Source organism: Choloepus didactylus, chromosome 7 (genome assembly GCF_015220235.1).
Source record: "Choloepus didactylus isolate mChoDid1 chromosome 7, mChoDid1.pri, whole genome shotgun sequence".
In the NCBI taxonomy this organism is placed as follows: Eukaryota; Metazoa; Chordata; class Mammalia; order Pilosa; family Megalonychidae; genus Choloepus; species Choloepus didactylus.
The window spans coordinates 14,582,715-14,602,878 of NC_051313.1; the positions used below are offsets into that span (position 1 = coordinate 14,582,715).

The 20,164-nt window shown below is 39.7% G+C and overlaps 1 protein-coding gene and 1 pseudogene across 8 annotated transcripts in view; both read left to right on the plus strand.

Moving 5' to 3' along the window:
• SLC18B1 (solute carrier family 18 member B1) overlaps window positions 1–20,164 on the plus strand; it is a 43,916-nt gene that overhangs the window by 9,647 nt on the left and 14,105 nt on the right. For 4 of the 8 annotated variants that reach the window (XM_037843982.1, XM_037843981.1, XM_037843978.1 and 1 more), the window contains 5 exons: window positions 1,083–1,145; window positions 4,225–4,320; window positions 4,789–4,862; window positions 7,111–7,258; window positions 10,399–10,555. In XM_037843982.1, the coding sequence (XP_037699910.1) occupies window positions 1,083–1,145; window positions 4,225–4,320; window positions 4,789–4,862; window positions 7,111–7,258; window positions 10,399–10,555 (538 nt within the window). Of the gene's footprint in view, window positions 1–219; window positions 330–1,082; window positions 1,273–4,224; window positions 4,321–4,788; window positions 4,863–7,110; window positions 7,259–10,398; window positions 10,556–20,164 lie in introns of those variants that run through there. The other 4 variants (XM_037843983.1, XM_037843984.1, XM_037843985.1 and 1 more) reach the window with 4 other exon arrangements.
• Window positions 13,519–15,429, plus strand: LOC119540022 (annotated as a pseudogene).

Below are 20,164 nucleotides of genomic sequence, written 5' to 3' on the forward strand. Positions count from 1 at the left end.
ATTGGAATTAGGAATATGTGATTCACTACATTCCCTTTTCTGCCTTGAATTTCTTATGCAGTCTATGGCCATGTTTAACAAAGGAGAAATTCTGAGTAATATTGCCTAGTTCCCTTTTTATATGGTGTCAGTTCTGCAACCATTGTGCTCTGTACCTGCACAGTGCTCTCTAGATTTGAGTTTACTTTCCCACATGTTTATCCCCTTTGATCCCTGCAGGAACCGCATAAGGGAGGCAGAGTGGAGATTATCTCCTCATTTTGCATATGAAGAAACAGACTGAGAAGTTAAGTGATGTGCTCACTTCAGAGCCATTTGGAACAGGTTTTGTGAGTTTGACTATAGAATGTGCTAGGCATTAGTTGTGTTAGGGCAGGAGAAAAGGTGAGGAAAATGGCCCTCTTTTCCTTGCCTATTGGATGAGAAAAAAATATGAAAAAAATAGTTTCAGACTCTTTGGACATTCTCTAAGGAAAAAAAATAAATGTCCAAGATGTTAAGAGACTCTAGAGAAGTGAATGTTTACTTCTGCCTTGGGGAGTATGGAAAGGGACTTCGCGGCAGAAATTGTAGCTGGATCTTGAGAGATGGTAGTTCCCAGGGTGGACAACAGAGGAAAGGGCTTTCTTGATATGGAAAACAGCAGGAACCTGTCAAGGGAGTTAGCAAATTAAACAGTAGGTTCTTGGGAACAGCAGAGAGCTGTGTGTGGCTGGAACCTAAGGTGGGGTCAGGGCTGATGGGGAAGCAGAGGATCTAATGGGGCAGGTTGGGGCTGGAACTCAGAGGTGTTCCCATGGCATGTCAGTGATTTAAGGAATGAGATGTCATCGAGGTGTCTGAGCAAGACAGAGTAGCCTGACCAGATTTAGGTTTTAGAAGAAAATGGCATGCAAGCCTGTGGAATTGAGATGGAGAACTGTAGAAAACCGACCAACCAGCTTGGCAAGCATTTCCTGGCTTGGCTGGGACACTGCAAGCTCAGCTAATGTTAGTTTCCTGACATTAGGAACAAAGGAAAACCAGCCTTAGGTGTCTGAGTGTTTTACGTTTCCAATTTAATTTTTTTTTTTTTCTTATAGGAGGGAAGATTAAAGGAAAGAAAACAGAGAGGCAGAAGAGAGGGCATTCTAACTTTAAAAGCTGTTAGTATGAAGATTGGGCTCTTTCTTTTCATTTTTATTAAAGTCTTTTCCTGACAATTGCCCTGATAAAACCTCCACTTCCTCCTGCATGTTCAAGTTATCTTTCCTATTTACCAGAGCTAATTGGGTAAGGGAAAGCCAGGGCCCTTCTCCTTAATTCTGCTGTGGGATTCCCACTTCTCCTCACCCTTTTTCTTGTCTCCTTCCTCCTCTGTCAGAGGACTATATGTGGTGTGTTTTAGTTTCCTAACTGCTAAAATAAATCCCGTATAATGGGTTGGCTTAAATGATGGGAATTTATGGGCTCATGGTTTTGAGGGTAGGAGAAGTCCAAAATTGAGGCATCAGCAGGGCGATGCTTTCTCCCCAAAGACTGTGGAATTCTGGGGCTAGCTACTGGCAGTCCCTGGGGTTCCTTGACTTTTCTATCAGATAACAGTGCATAAGGCAATGTCTTCTCTTTTCTCTTCCATGTTCCAGTGACTTCCAGCTTTTGGCTTCTCCCTGTGACTTCTTCCCTCTGTGTCCAATTATTTGCATATAAAGACTTCAGCCATGTTGGATTAAGGCCTACCCTTATTCAGTTTGGGCACACTTTAACTAATCACATCTTCATGGGTTCACACCCACAGGACTAGGGGCTAGAACGTGAACATGCCTTTTGTGCAGGACATGAGTCAGTCCCCAACAGTATGTTTCATTAAGAGTTGTTCCTGCTTTTCATAGTGGGAAGCAGGATCCATGTTCCAAAGGTGGAGCTCTGCTGCAGCCATGAACCACGGTTCTAGAACATCGTATGTCCCTTGTGTCTGCAGTGAATGTGGGTACAGGCACAAGATGGAAACTGCAGTGACTTCAGTGATGTGTAACCTTTCCAAGTCCATGTTTTCATCAGTAAAAGACGGCCAGCAGAAAATACATCCCTTATTTAATTGTCACAAGATACCATGTAAACCAGCAGCACTTAATAGAGACTATGGATCTTAGTCAGGGCCCAGTAAATATTTGTTGATATAACCATTATGTTTCTGGCCTGACTATAGAGTTAAATACTTGTCAGATCTATTTGGTAAAGAACGTGGATAATGTAACTTGACTAGTGAATTTTCTTCCTACATCTTAACTGACTCCTTGTGTGCCGCCTCGCTTCAGGGTACCTGGCCCTTACGTGGTAGAATTAGGCTTCGCGTTGCCATGTGCATCCAGCATCGCCTTCTGCTAGGATGCCACTAACAGTAACAGCATCTTTTATAATGAGCTCTCTCTCATCTCCATAATCACCAGTAACTCATAATTATAAGTACTTGACAGGGGAATGCTGATTCTGAATCCTGTAAAATTATGGTTTAAATCTTGCTTAAGCAATTACTGCAGTGCTGTGGGCCCATCCTTTCCACCCTCACCCCTGCCCCCAACCAGGGGCTTAGGGAGCACATTTCTGGGGGTCTCCCTAAAGTAAGATGGTGTGGGGGGGGCATCCTGAAGTTTAGAACAATGGAATTCAGCTGATTTCCTGTGAGATACTATGAGAAATGTCAGGTTTATTTAAAGAGACATAATCTGTCATGAAAAGAATATCTTTGAGAAGGACAAGGATTGATGATGATGGTACCTTTAAACAGGAAATGATGGAGAAAAATTTTTGTCTTAATCATGTAGTTAGGGAGGAATGGCAAATAAATGTATTGAATGCTGTTGAAGAGAATTGATTTTGAAGGAGGCGTATGTATGTGTGTAAAATTCTTATTTGTGAAAGGTCTGAAGCCCTGACTAAAAGTTGAGTCTAAGTTGGCTCTTTTGGCATCAGTTTTTACTGCTGACTTCCTGGTGCACTGCCTGACATGCGGAAGGTGTTGAATGAAGGGTTGTTGACTGTCTGAGAGGTCCAAGGGTTGTGCTGTTCAGGCTTGGCACTTCATAGGATGCCAAATTGCCAATTTTAAAGAAATTAAACTCATATTCCAACTCCTTAAATTGCTATAACTAGAATCTTATGGAAGGATATAGCATATTTTTAGTGTTTAACATTTCTTGAATCTTCTCTCCACTTATGTACATGAATTCAGTTGTACATCACAACTGAGAGTAGCTTGAAGTTCAAAAGAGGTGTATTTAGTATACTTAGTATATTAATAGTTTATGTAACTGTTAGCAAATAAGGAGCTCCCTTTTAGAATGGGCTATAAGCGTAATTGTTTAAAACTGATGGTGGATAAACTCCCTGAGGTGTTTCAAGAGAACGTAGAATGGTGGGAACGGCATCTTCGATCCGTGTTGTTGATGTCAGGAAAGCAGACTTTATCTTCTCCATGTGTCGGGTGGTTGGTGTTATGTCAGAAGCAGAAGACCAGATGAACAGGCCTGGGTGTGATCCACGTGCCAGCTCGTGGAACCACCTCTTCTTGAGCTTTTTGACTGTCGAAGTAGCCAAGTACCACAAACTTGGTGGCTCTAAACAACAGAAACTTTTTTTTGCCTGCACTGCTGGAGGCTAGAAGTCCAAATTCAAGGTGTTGAAAGGGCTGTGCTCCCTCTGAAACCTCTAGGGGAGAGTCCTTCCTCGCATCTTCTAGCTTCTGGAAGGTGCCAAAAACCCTTGGCATTCGTTGGCTTGTGGCTGCCACACTTCAGCCTCTGCCTCTGTCTTCTCATGGCCTTTCCTCCTCTTATAAGGACACCAGTTTTATTGGGTTTAGGGCCCACCCTAATCCAGTGTGACCTCATCTTAACTTCAGTGCATCTGCCAAGACTCTATTCCCAAATAAGGGCACCTTCTGAGGCTTTGGCCATTAGGACTTCAACCTGCCTTTTGGGGGATTACAATTCAACCCGTACACTCTCCAGTTCTGAGTTTTGCCAGCTATAAGGCTTGGTGAGTGAAGCATATTCATGTCAGAGACAAGTTTTTACCATAATTTCCCTTCCTTCTCTACCCTGTTAATTTTAAAATAACAGTCTTTGAAATTGCTACACAGATAAAGAGTACAAAGAGATGATGCTCTGATCTAGTGGTTCCATTTTTTCCATACCGATGTGAATTTTTCTTTCAGATTTTGTTTCCTTTTCTGTTTCTTTAAAGGCTGAAAAGAAGGGAGCCAGCAATACAGTTATTGGTATGATCTTTGGATGTTATGCTTTGTCTGACTTACTGGCATCTTTGACATTTGGAAAATATGTAAGTATTAAAGTTTATATGCACATTTTAATTTTTAAAAATAGTGTAGTGAGCAATTCTAATTCGCTGTCTAGAATTTCCGTTGATATAAAATAACCATTGTTATATTTTATGAATTGTGCCATTGTTGACAGTTCTAGTCTCAGAGTTGATTGATTTTTAAACTCCATGTTTGTAAGCGATGTATGCTGTCATTCCATAAAGATGTTTGAATTTCATGTGAAAAACATTAGTAGGGCAAAGTGGTTCTGTAGAATTCTCATGCTCACAGCTCTGGTCAGAGAAGATTTTAAACAGATAAATGGCTCTGTATGGAGTTTTTAATGTATGTTGAGTTGAATTATTATATTATGTTGACTGTACCTGTTTTCACAACATCTTGTGTTTCGTGACAGAGTGGATTCCTTTATGTCAATACGGACTTGTAGCAGTCATCAATTTACCACTGTTCTCTGACATTTTTTACAGCTCGTGTACATTGGAGCAAAATTTATGTTTGTAGCAGGAATATTTGTCTCAGGAGGAGTTACAATTCTCTTTGGGTAAGTCATTCTCTGATGTGTTTGGCAGTTGGAACAGATTTCATTATCTGCCTTCAGTTTAGAATATTTACGGCATCTTTTACCAGTCAGTACTGCTCTCCGCTGAGTGCCTAGCCTGTGCTCGAGACTAGTGGCAAAGGGAGATGAGTGAAGTAGAGAACAGGGATGAGCAGCCTTGCCCCTAAGGAAGGAGTCCCCCAGAATGAACAGGTAAGCTGGCTACTGAATCTGTCCATTAGGACTCATGATGGTGTGTGACAGAAACTTAGAGTGAACTTCTTACCTAAAGAATCAGTTGAAGAAGAACAAAATACATGCAGATGTTGAGACAGTCTCATCAGAAATCTTTCTCAACTTCGTGATTTTGCTTTCCTTTTTGTGTGCTTTGTTCTTGGGCAGACTCCCCTTGTGGTGGCAAGATGGCCGCCAGCAGCTGCAGGGGAGAGTGCCGCTTTCTTAGTAGCTCTTGGGAGAGACGCAGGGTGGAGCCCACTGGCCTGCTCTTGGTTGATGGCTCCTCCCTGCTTCAGCCGCTGTGGGAGGGGAGGCAGGGGGAGAGCGCTGTGATTAGGTGGGCCCGGGTCATGGGTTCACTTCAGAGAGCAAGAGACAAAAGAGGGAAAAGGACTGTCAGAGGATGGTCTTAAGTGCTATGGAGGATCTTTATTATTATTTGAGAAGTTGTGGGTTTATAGAACAATCAGGCATAAAATACAGGATCTCCCATATACCATCCTAGTAGTAACACCTTGCATTGGTGTGGTACATTTGTTAAAATTGATGCAAGCACAGTTTTATAATTGTGATATTACTATAGTCCATGGTTTAATTTATAGTTCACTCTGTAGTACAGTTCCATGGATTTAAAAAAAAATTTATTCTATTAATACATGAACAACCTAGCATTTCCCTTTTTAACCACATTTAGATATATATATTTCAGAGCTGGTAATTACATTCACAAGGTTGTCCTACCATCACCACCATCCATTACCAAAACATCTCCATCATTCCCAATAGGAACTCTGAACATTTTAAGCCTTAACTTCCTATTTTCTATCCCCACCCCATCCCCTGGTAACCTATAATCTAGATTCTGACTCCAAGAGTTGGCTTACTGTATTTATTTCATATCAGTGAGGTCATATAATATTTCCTTTTTGTCTGGCTTATTTCACGCAGCATGATGTTTTCAAGGTTTATCCATGTTACCACATGTATCAGGACTTCATTCCTTTTTGTGGTTGAATAATATCCCATTGTGTGTGTATGTGTATGTGTGTGTGTGTGTGTATATACACATTTTGTTTATCCATTCGCCAGTTGATGGATGCTTGGGTTGCATCCATCTTTGGACCATTGTGAATAGTGCTACTATGAACATTAAAGTGCAAATATCTGTTTGAATCCCTGCTTTCATTTTTTTGGGTGTATACCAGTAGCAGGATTACTGGGTCATATGGTAATTCTCTACGTAACTTTCTGAGGAATTACCAAACTGTCTTCCACAGTAGCTGCACCATTTTACATTGCCACCAGCAACAAATGAGTTCCTATTTCTCCACATCCTCTCCATGATTTCTGTAATCTTCTGTCTTTAACAATAACCATTCGTGGATGTGAAGTGACTATGGAAGATCTTAAGCTTAGAGTTACTTAAGCCAGCAGCACAGTTGCAAAACATACAGAGGAGCTCAAAAAAGTACTTGGGGAACGTGGAGGAATGATCAGAGTATCATTTATGAGATTATTTATGATGAAATAGGCTTGGGAAAACCCTCATATTGAACACACCTTAGGCGGGGTTTCCCTTTTCCTTCTTTCTTCTTCTTTTTTTTTTTTTTTTGGTGAGCGGAAGGAGGGAGGAGACTTTTCTATTTCTTGCGTTTATTCTTTTTCTGAAGGTTTAAGGCCCAGGCGTGGGATCTGGATCCATTCTAGGTCCTTTCTTCTGTATAGCTTCTTGTCAATGTGTTTCCACACATTCCAACAATACTAATGATAATTAGTATTATCATCTGGGGGCCAATTATGCCGGCAGAAAAGGTCAACCAAGCCATCAGTATGACTTAAAAAAAAAGTAAGTTTCCTGCTACTGAAAATATGACTAAGTAATTCTTTCAAAAACTCATACTTTAAGGAGATTTATTCTGGTCCCTCTGGGTGGTCTACCACTGCTGAATACAGTTAAAAGGAAAAAAAACGAAGAACCAACCTGGTGTTTGCTAATTGTCTTCTTTCTCTTCAGCGTGTTGGACCAAGTTCCAGCAGGGCCAGTATTTATTGTCATGTGTTTTCTTGTGAGAGTGGCAGATGCAATAAGCTTTGCTGCAGCAATAACCGCATCGTTCTCTCTCCTCGCAAAGGCTTTTCCAAATAACCTGGCAACAGTATTGGTACGTATTTTGTACATTTTCCTTCTTTTCCTTTTAGTGCAGGCTAAGATAGTTAACCTTTAGAACTAAAGCTGGGTCTGTTCTCTATACCTGCTTTTCTCTGCCCCCCGTGCCCTTGCTGCTTTGGCCCCTCATTTCTCCTTCCATCGGCGAGGCTGTCAGTCAGTGCATGTTCCAGTTGCTTGGTGTTCTTCCAGTTACAATCTCCTGAATGGAAGTTTGATGAGTAAATGTGGTCCAAACTGAAAATTCTTTGTACCATTTTTTTTTTCATCTTTCTAGCAGTATTTTGCTGTCTCTGTAGCCTAGACTGTGGCTGGGATGCCTGAAGCATTCCTGAACTTCAGAAAAGAATTATTCCTGCTGGCAAAACCTCAGTTTATACGAGAGCCTTTCCTCTACCCTTCCCAGATGCCCAGAGGGGTCTTGGAGGTCATCTCCAGGTCTTTCGAGCTCTTCTGTGCTCTCGAGGAGCATCCTCTTATTTTGCCATAAAAATCCAGAAGCTGGTGGCATCATATCAATTTACGTTCTTGTGCATTTGCTGAAATGCATGCAGGCCGGTGTCTTAGCTTCCTAGAGCTGCATCACAAACTAGGTGGGTTAACCCAACAGAAGTTTATTGACTCACAGTTTTGGAGGCTGGAAGTCTGAAATCAAGGTGTCAAAGTCCTTCCTTGCCTCTTCCTGGCTTCTGGTATTTGTCGGCCATTCTGGCTTTCACTGGCTTGCAGCTGCAGCACATTGCTCAAAAAGGGGTCAGTAAATCACTAGTCCCTTAACATGCTCCATAAAACAAGGTTTTGTGGCTAAGTGTGTTTGGAGTGCGCCATATGCTGGCTTTCAACTTAGAAATGTCTAGTTCACATTAGCGTTTAAGACCGTGACATCCTGTAGTAAAGATGTGCATTTAACTTTATTCAGTGTTTCAGAACTCAGTTTGACCTTGGACTACTGTTTTCAAACAATGCTTGTTGACTCCTAAAGAATTGGAACACTCTGGAAGGTTCTGTCAAAGAAATTCCTATGCTGTTGGCCACAGTCCATTGGATCTTCTGACCAGCAGGGGAAAACTAGTCATATTAGTGAGAGTTCTCCAGAGAAACAGAACTGACAGGTTCTTAAGAATATTTGCTCTTAATAATTATTAAGAGATTAATTATAGGAGTTGGCTTACACTACTTGGGGATTGGCAAGTCTGAATTCTGTAGGGTAGGCCCTAAGCTGGAAACTCCAATGAAGGTGAATTTGTATTCCTGAAGAGAAGCTGAGTGGCTGAAGAAGAGGCAGAAATTCTTTTGTGACTTCTGAAATCCTCAGTTCTGGCTATAAGACCTCCAGCTGATTGGATGAGGAGATTCCCCTCATTGCGAAGGGCAATCTCCCTTGTTGATTGTAGATGCAATAAGCTATAGATGCAATCATTTGACTAATGATATAAATCCATCCATCTACGAAATACTCTCACAGTAGCAATCATACTAGTGCTTGCTTGACCAAAACTGGACACCTAACCTAACTAAGTTGACACATGAAATTAGCCATCACACCAAAGGCTGCCTTACCAAATTCTGTACAAAATTGCAGCCAAAAACCAGTACAATTGACATTGCATGTGACCAGGTTGGCCCTATTGTGATTACTGTATTCTTTGTGAAATGTTCAACGTCATTAATGGATTCTTGTTATCACCTTTGTGTACTCTGTGAGGTCTGACGATGTAAGACTGTGAGCCATGGGTGTCTCTTTGAAGCCCCTAGAAACTAGGGTTGCATAAAATGGTGCAGTTTCTTTAGTAGTTCTATAATAAGTAAGTGGTTTTCTTCCATTGCACTGTTTTGCTTATTTTAACTTTAATTAACCACAAATAATAATTTTATATGGTACAAAACTAAAAAGTTACAAAAAGGAATATAGTGAAAAGTTCCCCTTCCATAACTGCCCAGCCATCCAGGTTGTCTGTTTTTCCTCCCAGAAGGCAACAGATAATGCAAGTTTCTGCTGGAGAGATCCCATGTAGTTGTACACACACACACACACACACACACACACACACACACACACACACTGAGAGTCTGACTCCCTCCCGCTTAGTTTCTTTACACAGGGGGTAGCCTACTCTATACACCATTTGGTACCTTGCAGATTTCACTAACAATGCATCTTGGAGATCTTTCTACATATAACAAGCTTTCTTACTCTTTACTTCTCAGTAATGACTCTGTAGTATTTCACTGTATGGATGTCACCTAATTTATTTCAGCAGTCCCGTTGATGGATATTTCAGTTATTTACATCTTTTGCTATTATGAACAGTGCTACAATGCAGAACCTTGTACCTACAGCCTGTTATATCTGTATGGCTGGATCTGTCAAATTCCGACAAAGTGGCATTCTGAGTCAGAGGGTATGTGCATTTGTAATTTGATGGATTTTGTCAAATTGCTCTCCAGAATTCATTCCACCAGCAGTGTATGAAAGTGCACCTTTTCCCACATCCTTGGCAGCATAAAATTTCAACCTTTTTAGTCATACCAATTTGATAGGTGAAAATTGATGTCTTGTGGTTTCAGTGTTCATTTCTTTTAAAAGTGAGGATGAGATTCTTTTTATATGTCTAAGAGCTATTTGTATTTCATTTTATGTGTCAACAGTCTATTTATACCTTTTTCCCATTTTCCTATTGTGTTTTATTTTTTTCTCATTGATTAGTAGTAGCTCTCTCTATGGATATGCAAAATCAGTCTTTTGTAAGTATTTTTTCCCTGTTGGCCATTCGTCTTTTGATTTTGATAAAAGTGCATTTTGCAATGCATAGATTTTTCATATTTTTTTATAATCATCTGTCAAACTTTTCTATTATGTCTGTTGAGTTTGCCATAATTAGAAAATCTTCCCTACCATAAAAATTAAAAAAAGAAAAACACTTCCATATTTTCTTTCTTTAGTTCTTTTTTGGTTTCACAATGTATGTTTAAATTTTTGATCCACCTTGAATTTTCTTTTTTTCTTTCTTGGGGGTGTGAATTGTGAAGTGAGTGGAATTTTTTTTTTTTCTGGATAGTGTCTATTGGATATTTATCTGTAAATTTTTCAACTAAATATACTAACTCTATTTTCTTTTGTTTTCCTACTTTTAGGGGACTCTTGAGATTTTTTCTGGACTGGGGCTAGTGCTAGGCCCCCCTTTTGGTGGCTTTTTGTATCAATCCTTTGGCTATGAGGTGCCTTTCATTTTTCTGGGATGCGTGGTTCTGCTGCTGGTTCCACTCAGCATGTACATTTTACCTAATTATGGTAAGACCACACTTGTATTTATGATTCTTGAAATGAGTAATAAGTATTATTGTGCCTTTGTGGAAGACCAATTTTTCATAGCCTCCCTCTTTTATGGAATAAATAATAGAGTTTTTGAGCTCCCTGAAAAATCTAATTCTGTTTTCAGAAATGTTGCTGCCGGCAATGAGTTTATATAGATTTCTGTATATCACAAATTCTTTCTGACCTTGCGAACTAGCAGATATGTTTTGGTAAAAACCCATCGCCATATGTGATGACCACCATATGGAGCCACATGTAACCATGGGTCACATATAGCACTGGTTTTCTTAGAAGATTGTGTGTGGGGAGGGCAGTACCAGCCCTTCCTTCCCAGGATTCCTTGCAGTGGTCCGGAAAGCACAGCCCAGGTATAAGGACACAGCACCCGCTCAGGCAGTGACTGCAGTCACCCTGGTGCAGAAGCTATGTACCCCATAGGAGTGCACCTCTCCGACAGCTCCATGGATGTGGTTTCCAGGCCCCGCATGAGGGTCAGCTCAGAGTGTGACATCGTCGTCACATATTTCTGGTCCATTTCCATTTGTGCCTGTCCAGCTGCAGTTTACCAATCAGGGGTTATTTTTATCATAGCCATATTGCTCAGTAACAGAGGTGGCATTTTATCCTTACCAGGTGACTAGGGGAACAGTTAGAGTTAATGGGAAGCCACAGTCTCATGTAGGAGGAGAGTTTTGTTCACACTTTACCACACCATATAAGCAAAAAAGACACTACTAAAACCTACTAATTAATTCATGATAGGGCATGGTGTTTAGAACATATGAGATTGGTGCTGAACTCAATCCAGCACATTTTGCTGCTTGAGGCCTTGCTGTTTTTCTTCTGAAGGATCTCTTATTAAGACTGAACGGGAAAACAAAGACAACAACAGCTAGTATTTTCTAAATCTCTCAGATTGATAATGAGAAGGCTATAAATGTAGATTTAGATGTTCCCATTAAGGAGTAATTTTTTTTGTTATTATTTTTAAAAAAGCTTATAAATAGAAGCTATATAATTAAATGTTTTCTTTTATTTTGATGATATTGGCTGAATTTCATATTCCACAAATTCTACCCACTTCCTTACCTGCTCTTAGACCCACAGACAATGTGACTAGAGTCACCTTTGGTCCCTCCCTCTCATCCTTTGTATCTGGTCAGTATACTATGCCAAAGAAGTACTTCTAAAGCTCCTATACTATGCCAAAGAAGTACTTCTAAAGCATGTGTTACAGACAAGAACATGTCAATCCCCTTGTGGAAATGTCTCCATCTGTGAAATGTGAGCTTTGTGCTGAAAGCCGGGAGGAACCTGCTGCTAGATTTAAGCATTGCAATCACACGATTTGGAAGAGCCTTTCCTCACCCCTCCCCCATCCTACCTAACTCTTTCTCATCTTTCAAAACCTAATTTTTATCACCTCTTCTTGGGTGGGTTTTCTCACCTTCTTGGTTATAAGATAGATATTGGGTAAACAGTGTACTGTGGCAGCTTTTTCCTCTCCCTCACACCTGGGTGACATCCCACTTTCGCATCTCTAGCAGTAGTTTACTTGATAGAGATTTCCAGTTAGAGGGTCATGGGCCTCCAAGAATGTATCAGTGTTCCTGGGGAGTAGAGAGAGTACCTGAGTAGCTTGGAAAAGCTCCCCTGGTGACTCTGATGTGTGTACCACAAACAGGTATCACCTCGAGTTTTCTTACTTGGGCTTCTTCAACAGCTTGATTAAACTCACTGCACGTTCATTTTTATGGACCTTCTTGCATATCCTTACGGTGATAGCCCCTTTTCTTGGATTTTAGGGAAGGGAACAATTTATAATATAATTTGTACATATGATACCATAAATCCATACTTCATTTCATATGCATGAAAAGTGTAACCATTTAAAGCTTGAATATTTTATAATTTATATTTGAAAGTGACTACCATCTATTTAACATAGAATTTCAAAATGCAGTCTCCCTGCTGGCATTCCCACAGTGAGCCACACGGTGGCGCTCGTGTCCTTTCTAAGCGTACCCAAAGCTGTTTCTGAAGTTGAGCATCTTGGACTGGTCTCCTGTTTGGTTCAGAGTTGAGTTGAATATTTGCTGAGAAGGAAGTAACTAATACCAAAGTTTAACTTTACCCCTCGTCTCCTGACAAAGTGTAAATGCAGCGCTTAAGATAGTTGAATTACACTTTGTGAGTTTTTTGTGTCTTGCCCCATACTTGATCATTAAGGCAACAAGTCAAATATTGTGTTGAGAGCTAGGGGAGACATATAGGGGCTGATCTAGGCTCTCAAAGAGCTTTCATGTCCAACCCGGCTGTTATCACCTTTGGTCTGGATGACTGCAGCAGCCTTCTAACTGCCTCCCCGCCTACCACCCCTATTTTCCATGAGGCAACAGAAGAGATTTCTTTCTACCTCCAATCTGACTCTCATTTCCTGCCTACAGTTCCTCGTGGTAGTTTCTCAGCCTTCTTAGCATATCTTACAAGGTCCTGCATGATCTGATGGTTACATACTTCTGCAGTGTGAGCCCTTCCCATTACCTCAATGGTCCCCGGCCTCCATGCCCCCACCCAATGTCGATCCTCCAACTCCCCTTTTGTTTCATCCAATACAGACTCATTTCATAATCTTTGAGTATGTCATTCCTGGATTAATATACCCAGGTTATTCTTTTCACCCTTTTTGCTAGTTCATCTCAAGCTTATCCTTTAGGCCCCAGCTTAGATTTTTTGGAAAGTCTTCCCTATGTAACTTTTATCAGTTGGATTCTCTGGAGAAACACAACCAATAGGGTATGGGTATGCTTGTGTGTGTATATATATATAAAGAGATGTATTCATTTATTTTTAAGGAATTGGTTCATCTGATTATGGGGGCTGGCCTGTCCAAAATCCGTAGGGCAGGCTGGCAGTCTGGAAACTCAGGCAAGAGCTGATGTTGCAGTCTTGAGGCAGAACTTCTTTTTCAGGAAATCTTAGTGTTTACTCCTAAAGCCTTCAAACGACTGGATGAGGACCATCCGCTTTATGGAGGGTCATCTCCTTTACTTAGAGCCAGCTGATTGTAGGTGCTGATCCCATCTACAGATACCTTCAGTGCAACATCTAGATTCACGTTTGACCATACAGCGGGGTCACCATGGCCTGACCAAGTTGACACACAAAAATGAACCATCTCCCAGCCCTATCTGGCTTTTTTGAACTCTCCCAACCCCATTCTGGCTCTCTCCACTCCCCATGGTAACTTCTCTGTAAGGACAAGGTCTGCATCTGTCTTACTACCATCGTTTGCCCAGAATTTGGCATGGTGCCTGGCTCAGCAAAGATTTTATTCTTTAAATTAAATAGAAGGGATGCCCTGCTGTTCACTCGCTGGTCTGGGGCCAGGACCTGTGCCAGCTCCTTCTCCCTTCTGCTTTAGATCACGGTGGCAGAGCCGTGCACGTGCAGCAAGAACATGTCAGCCCAGCTGCCCGCCATCGTGCCCGCCGCCCTGGTGGTCACCTTGGCGGTTATTTTTCTTCACGGATTGGGAGACATAGGGCATGGATGGGCAGAAGCCTTTGTAGGTATCAGAAGTTCACATATCAAATGTATCTGCCCACATGCTCCGGTTGTTTCTGTTACATTAAATATGAATATGAGTATGCCTTCTTGATTTGATATCATCGGGCTTTCACCCGATTCACAAGAAGGTGAACCTGGAATCAAGCAGGCAGCAGAAAATGTCAAATCTCTGATAGATCAAGAGGTGAAGAATGGAGTTTGATTTAACAGAATTATTTTAGGAGGATTTTTCCAAGGAGCTTTATCTTTATATACTGCTTTTACCACACAGCAGAAACTGGCAGGTGTAGTTGCACTCAGTTGCTGGCTTCCACTTTGGGATTCATTTCCATAGGTTCTTATCAGTGGTGCTAATAAAAATACGTCTATCCTGCAGTGCCATGAAGAGTGCAACCCTTTAGTTCCCCTAATATTTGGTTCTCTTATTGCTGAAAAGCTAAAAACATTGGTAAATCCAGCCAATGCAACCTTCAAAACCTAAGGGGGCTTTATGCACAATTCATGTCACTAGGAAATGATGGCTATCAAGCAATTCATTGATCAAATCCTACCATCAGTTGATTAGCATCACTAAGAGGCCTTGGGTAGAAGTACACCTGCATCATTGTAGTAGAGTAGAAACTGTTAAATGTGCCCAGTCCTGAAACTTCTTGTTTGCAGTGTTACAAAGTTTTGTAAATACATACCAATTACACAGATTAAATAATGTCTCCTCAGGGGAAATGTATGTTCTTTTAAGTTTCTATACATGTATCTGTATAATGTGATCCCAGAGTAATTCTAGTATTAAAATAGGTGAAGCAGCTGGCTTTTTTCCCAAATGCAAGTCAGAAAAATAATAAAGTACTGCAACCAGAATATTTATTACATCATTTGGAAATTATTAGTATGCTTAAAGAAAATTTGTTTAGGTATAAATGAGCATTTAAGATATAAATGATTTAAGCTCGCTGTAACTTAGACTATGGATTTATTCCAAAACTGCCTAGTCACCATACAGTGGCTATATTTCTATATACGTATTTATACGTACATAATAATTGTGATACAAAATAATGAGATGGTATTATATTATTCCTATTATTATTAATAGGGATAATACTTCTAAGTGTTAACAAAAGAGTGATGTTACTCTTCTCAGTTAATGGCCCTTTTCTTTGGGGGACCAGACTTTTTTTCCTATCATTTCCATTTAATACTCTTTTCACTTCTCTAGAAAAGACACATATTCTTCCTTTATTATCCTTCATAGGAGACCAAATATTGCTTCCCTGCCATAGACATCTGGTGTTAATAGATGCTGTAATTTGACATTCTGAATTATGGACATATGGTATTTATGATGTATTTATCCTTATAATGAAACCAGACATCACTTAAAACTTCGGTACTATGTATTTCTTCAATTGAATCTTTTTTTTTTTTTTTTTTTAAATTCAGTTTTATTGAAATATATTCACAAACCATACAGTCATCCATGGTATACAATCAACTGTTCACAGTATGGTCATATAGTTATGCGTTCATCACCACAATCTATTTCTGAACATTTTCCTTACATCAGAAAGAATCAGAATAAGAATAAAAAATAAAAGTGAAAAGAGAATACCCAAACCATCCCCCCATCCCACCCTATTTGTCATTTAGTTTTTACTCCCATTTTTCTACTGATTTTTTTTCAATTTTTTAACTTTGTTTATCAAAAAATTAAAAACAAACAGGCAAACAACAACCAAAAAAACCCCACAACATTTCAAACAAAGCAATGGGTTAAGGAAAACAAATAACCTAAAATAACTACTTTGCTTCCAATATGTTCCTACCATACCCCAAGAAAATTAATAAACCATGTCCAAACAGAGGAGTAAGAAAAACAAATAATCTAAAATAACTACATTGCTTCCAACATGTTCCTACCATACCCCAAGAAAATTAACAACCCCTAAGAAAACAAAGGAATAAGAGAAAAAAAAACCTAAAATAACTCTATTGCTTCCAACATGATCTTACTATATCCAAGAAAGTTTACAAACCATAATCATTCCTGAGCATTCCCATAACATTGAGATTACCCTCCATAGTTTATCTGTTCTTATTAGATTATCATTCCCCCTCCACTAATTGGTATTTCTAGGTCCCCTACATTCTACAGTATAAAACATTGTACATTTTTCACAGAATTCACATTAGTGGTAACATACAATATCTCTCTTTTTGTGCCTGGCTTATTTTGCTCAGCATTATTTTTTTTTTTTTTTTTAATCTTCATTTTATTGAGATATATTCATATACCACGCAGTCATACAAAACAAATCGTACTTTCAGTTGTTCACAGTACCATTACATAGTTGTACATTCATCACCTAAATCAATCCCTGACACCTTCATTAGCACACACACAAGAATAACAAGAATAATAATTAGAGTGAAAAAGAGCAATTGAAGTAAAAAAGAACACTGGGTACCTTTGTCTGTTTGTTTCCTTCCCCTATTTTTCTACTCATCCATCCATAAACTAGACAAAGTGGAGTGTGGTCCTTATGGCTTTCCCAATCCCCTTGTCACCCCTCATAAGCTACATTTTTATACAACTGTCTTCAAGATTCATGGGTTCTGGGTTGTACTTTGATAGTTTCAGGTATCCACCACCAGCTACCCCAATTCTTTAGAACCTAAAAAGGGTTGTCTAAAGTGTGCATAAGAGTGCCCACCAGAGTGACCTCTCGGCTCCTTTTGGATTCTCTCTGCCACTGAAGCTTATTTCATTTCCTTTCACATCCCCCTTTTGGTCAAGAAGATGTTCTCCGTCCCACGATGCCAGGTCTACATTCCTCCCCGGGAGTCGTATTCCACGTTGCCAGGGAGATTCACTCCCCTGGGTGTCTGATCCCACGTAGGGGGGAGGGCAGTGATTTCACCTTTCAAGTTGGCTTAGCACATCTGAGCAACAAAGAGGTATTCGGGAGGAGGCTCTTAGGCACAACCATAGGGAGGCCTAGCCTCTCCTTTGCAGCAACCGTCTTCCCAAGGGTAAAACCTGTGGTAGAGAGCTCAACCCATCAAACCACCAGTCCCCTATGTCTGTGGTCATGTTAGCAACCATGGAGGTGGGGTAGGCGAATACCCCTGCATTCTCCACAGGCTCCTCAAGGGGGCACTGCATCTTTTTTTTTCCTTGTTTTTTTTTTTTTTTTTTTTAACTTTCCCTTCTTTTTTAAATCAACTGTATGAAAAAAAAGTTAAAAAGAAAACAAACATACAATAAAAGAACATTTTAAAGAGACCATAACAAGGGAGTAAGAAAAAGACAACTAACCTAAGATAACTGCTTAACTTCCAACCTGTTCCTACTTTACCCCAAGAAAGTTACCTAATATAGCAACATTTCTGTGAACTTGCTCCTACTATATCCATCAGAAATTAACAGACCATAGTCATTCCTGGGCATCCCCAGAACATTAAATAGCTTATCTGTTCTTCTTGGATTATTGTTCCCCCTTCCTTAATTGCTCTCTATTGCTAGTTCCCCTGCATTCTACATTATAAGCCATTTGTTTTACATTTTTCAAAGTTCACATTAGTGGTAGCATATAATATTTCTCTTTTTGTGCCTGGCTTATTTCGCTTAGCATTATGTCTTCAAGGTTCATCCATGTTGTCATATGTTTCACGAGATCGTTCCTTCTTACTGCCGCATAGTATTCCATCGTGTGTATATACCACATTTTATTTATCCACTCATCTGTTGAAGGACATTTGGGTGGTTTCCATCTTTTGGCGATTGTGAATAATGCTGCTATGAACATTGGCCTGCAGATACCTGTTCGTGTCACTGCTTTCCGATCTTCCGGGTATATACCGAGAAGTGCAATCGCTGGGTCGAATGGTAACTCTATATCTAGTTTTCTAAGGAACTGCCAGACTGACTTCCAGAGTGGCTGAACCATTATACAGTCCCACCAACAGTGAATAAGAGTTCCAATTTCTCCACATCCCCTCTAGCATTTGTAGTTTCCTGTTTGTTTAATGGCAGCCATTCTAACCGGTGTTAAATGGTATCTCATTGTGGTCTTAATTTGCATCTCTCTAATAGCTAGTGAAGCTGAACATTTTTTCATGTGTTTCTTGGCCATTTGTATTTCCTCTTCAGAGAACTGTCTTTTCATATCTTTTGCCCATTTTATAATTGGGCCGACTGTACTATTGTCATTGAGTTGTAGGATTTCTTTATATATGCAAGATATCAGTCTTTTGTCAGATACATGGTTTCCAAAATTTTTTTCCCATTGAGTTGGCTGCCTCTTTACCTTTTTGAGAAATTCCTTTGAGGTGCAGAAACTTCTAAGCTTGAGGAGTTCCCATTTATCTATTTTCTCTTTTGTTGCTTGTGCTTTGGGTGTAAAGTCTAGGAAGTGGCCGCCTAATACAAGGTCTTGAAGATGTTTTCCTACATTATCTTCTAGGAGTTTTATGGTACTTTCTTTTATATTGAGATCTTTGGTCCATTTTGAGTTAATTTTTGTGTAGGGGGTGAGGTAGGAGTCCTCTTTCATTCTTTTGGATATGGATATCCAACTCTCCCAGCCCCATTTGTTGAAAAGACCATTATGACTCAGTTCAGTGACTTTGGGGGCCTTATCAAAGATCAGTCGGCCATAGATCTGAGGGTCTATCTCCGGATTCTCAATTCGATTCCATTGATCTATATGTCTATCTTTGTGCCAGTACCATGCTGTTTTGGCAACTGTGGCTTTATAATAAGCTTCAAAGTCAGGGAGTGTAAGTCCTCCCACTTCATTTTTCTTTTTTAGAGTGTCTTTAGCAATTCAAGGCATCTTCCCTTTCCAAATAAATTTGATAACTAGCTTTTCCAAGTCTGCAAAGTAGGTTGTTGGAATTTTGATTGGGATTGCATTGAATCTGAAGATGAGTTTGGGTAGAATTGACATCTTAATGACATTTAGTCTTCCTATCCATGAACATGGAATATTTTTCCATCTTTTAAGGTCCCCTTCTATTTCTTTTAGTAGAGTTATGTAGTTTTCTTTGTATAGGTCTTTGACATCTTTGGTTAAGTTTATTCCTAGGTACTTGATTTTTTTAGTTGCTATTGAAAATGGTATCTTTTTCTTGAGTGTCTCTTCAGTTTGTTCATTTCTAGCATATAGAAACATTACTGACTTATGTGCATTAACCTTGTATCCCGCTACTTTGCTAAATTTGTTTATTAGCTCTAGTAGCTGTATCGTCGATTTCTCAGGGTTTTCTAGATATAAGATCATATCATCTGCAAACAATGACAGTTTTACTTCTTCTTTTCCAATTTGGATGCCTTTTATTTCTTTGTCTTGCCGGATTGCCCTGGCTAGCACTTCCAGCACAATGTTGAATAACAGTGGTGATAGTGGGCATCCTTGTCTTGTTCCTGATCTTAGAGGGAAGGCTTTCAGTCTCTCTCCATTGAGTACTATGCTGGCTGTGGGTTTTTCATATATGCTCTTTATCATGTTGAGGAAGTTTCCTTCAATTCCTACCTTTTGAAGTGTTTTTATCAAAAGGGATGTTGGATTTTGTCAAATGCTTTTTCAGCATCTATTGAGATGATCAATTGATTTTTCCCTTTTGACTTGTTAATGTGTTGTAATACATTGATTGATTTTCTTATGTTGAACCATCCTTGCATGCCTGGAATAAACCCCACTTGGTCATGGTGTACGATTTTTTTAATGTGTCTTTGGATTCGATTTGCAAGTATTTTGTTGAGGATTTTTGCATCTATATTCATTAGGGAGATTGGCCGGTAGTTTTCCTTTTTTGTAACATCTTTGCCTGGTTTTGGTATTAGATTGATGTTAGCTTCATAAAATGAGTTAGGTAGTGTTCCATTTTCTTCAATGTTTTGAAAGAGTTTGAGTAAGATTGGTGTCAGTTCTTTCTGGAAAGTTTGGTAGAATTCCCCTGTGAAGCCATCTGGCCCTGGGCATTTATTTGTGGGAAGATTTTTGATGACTGATT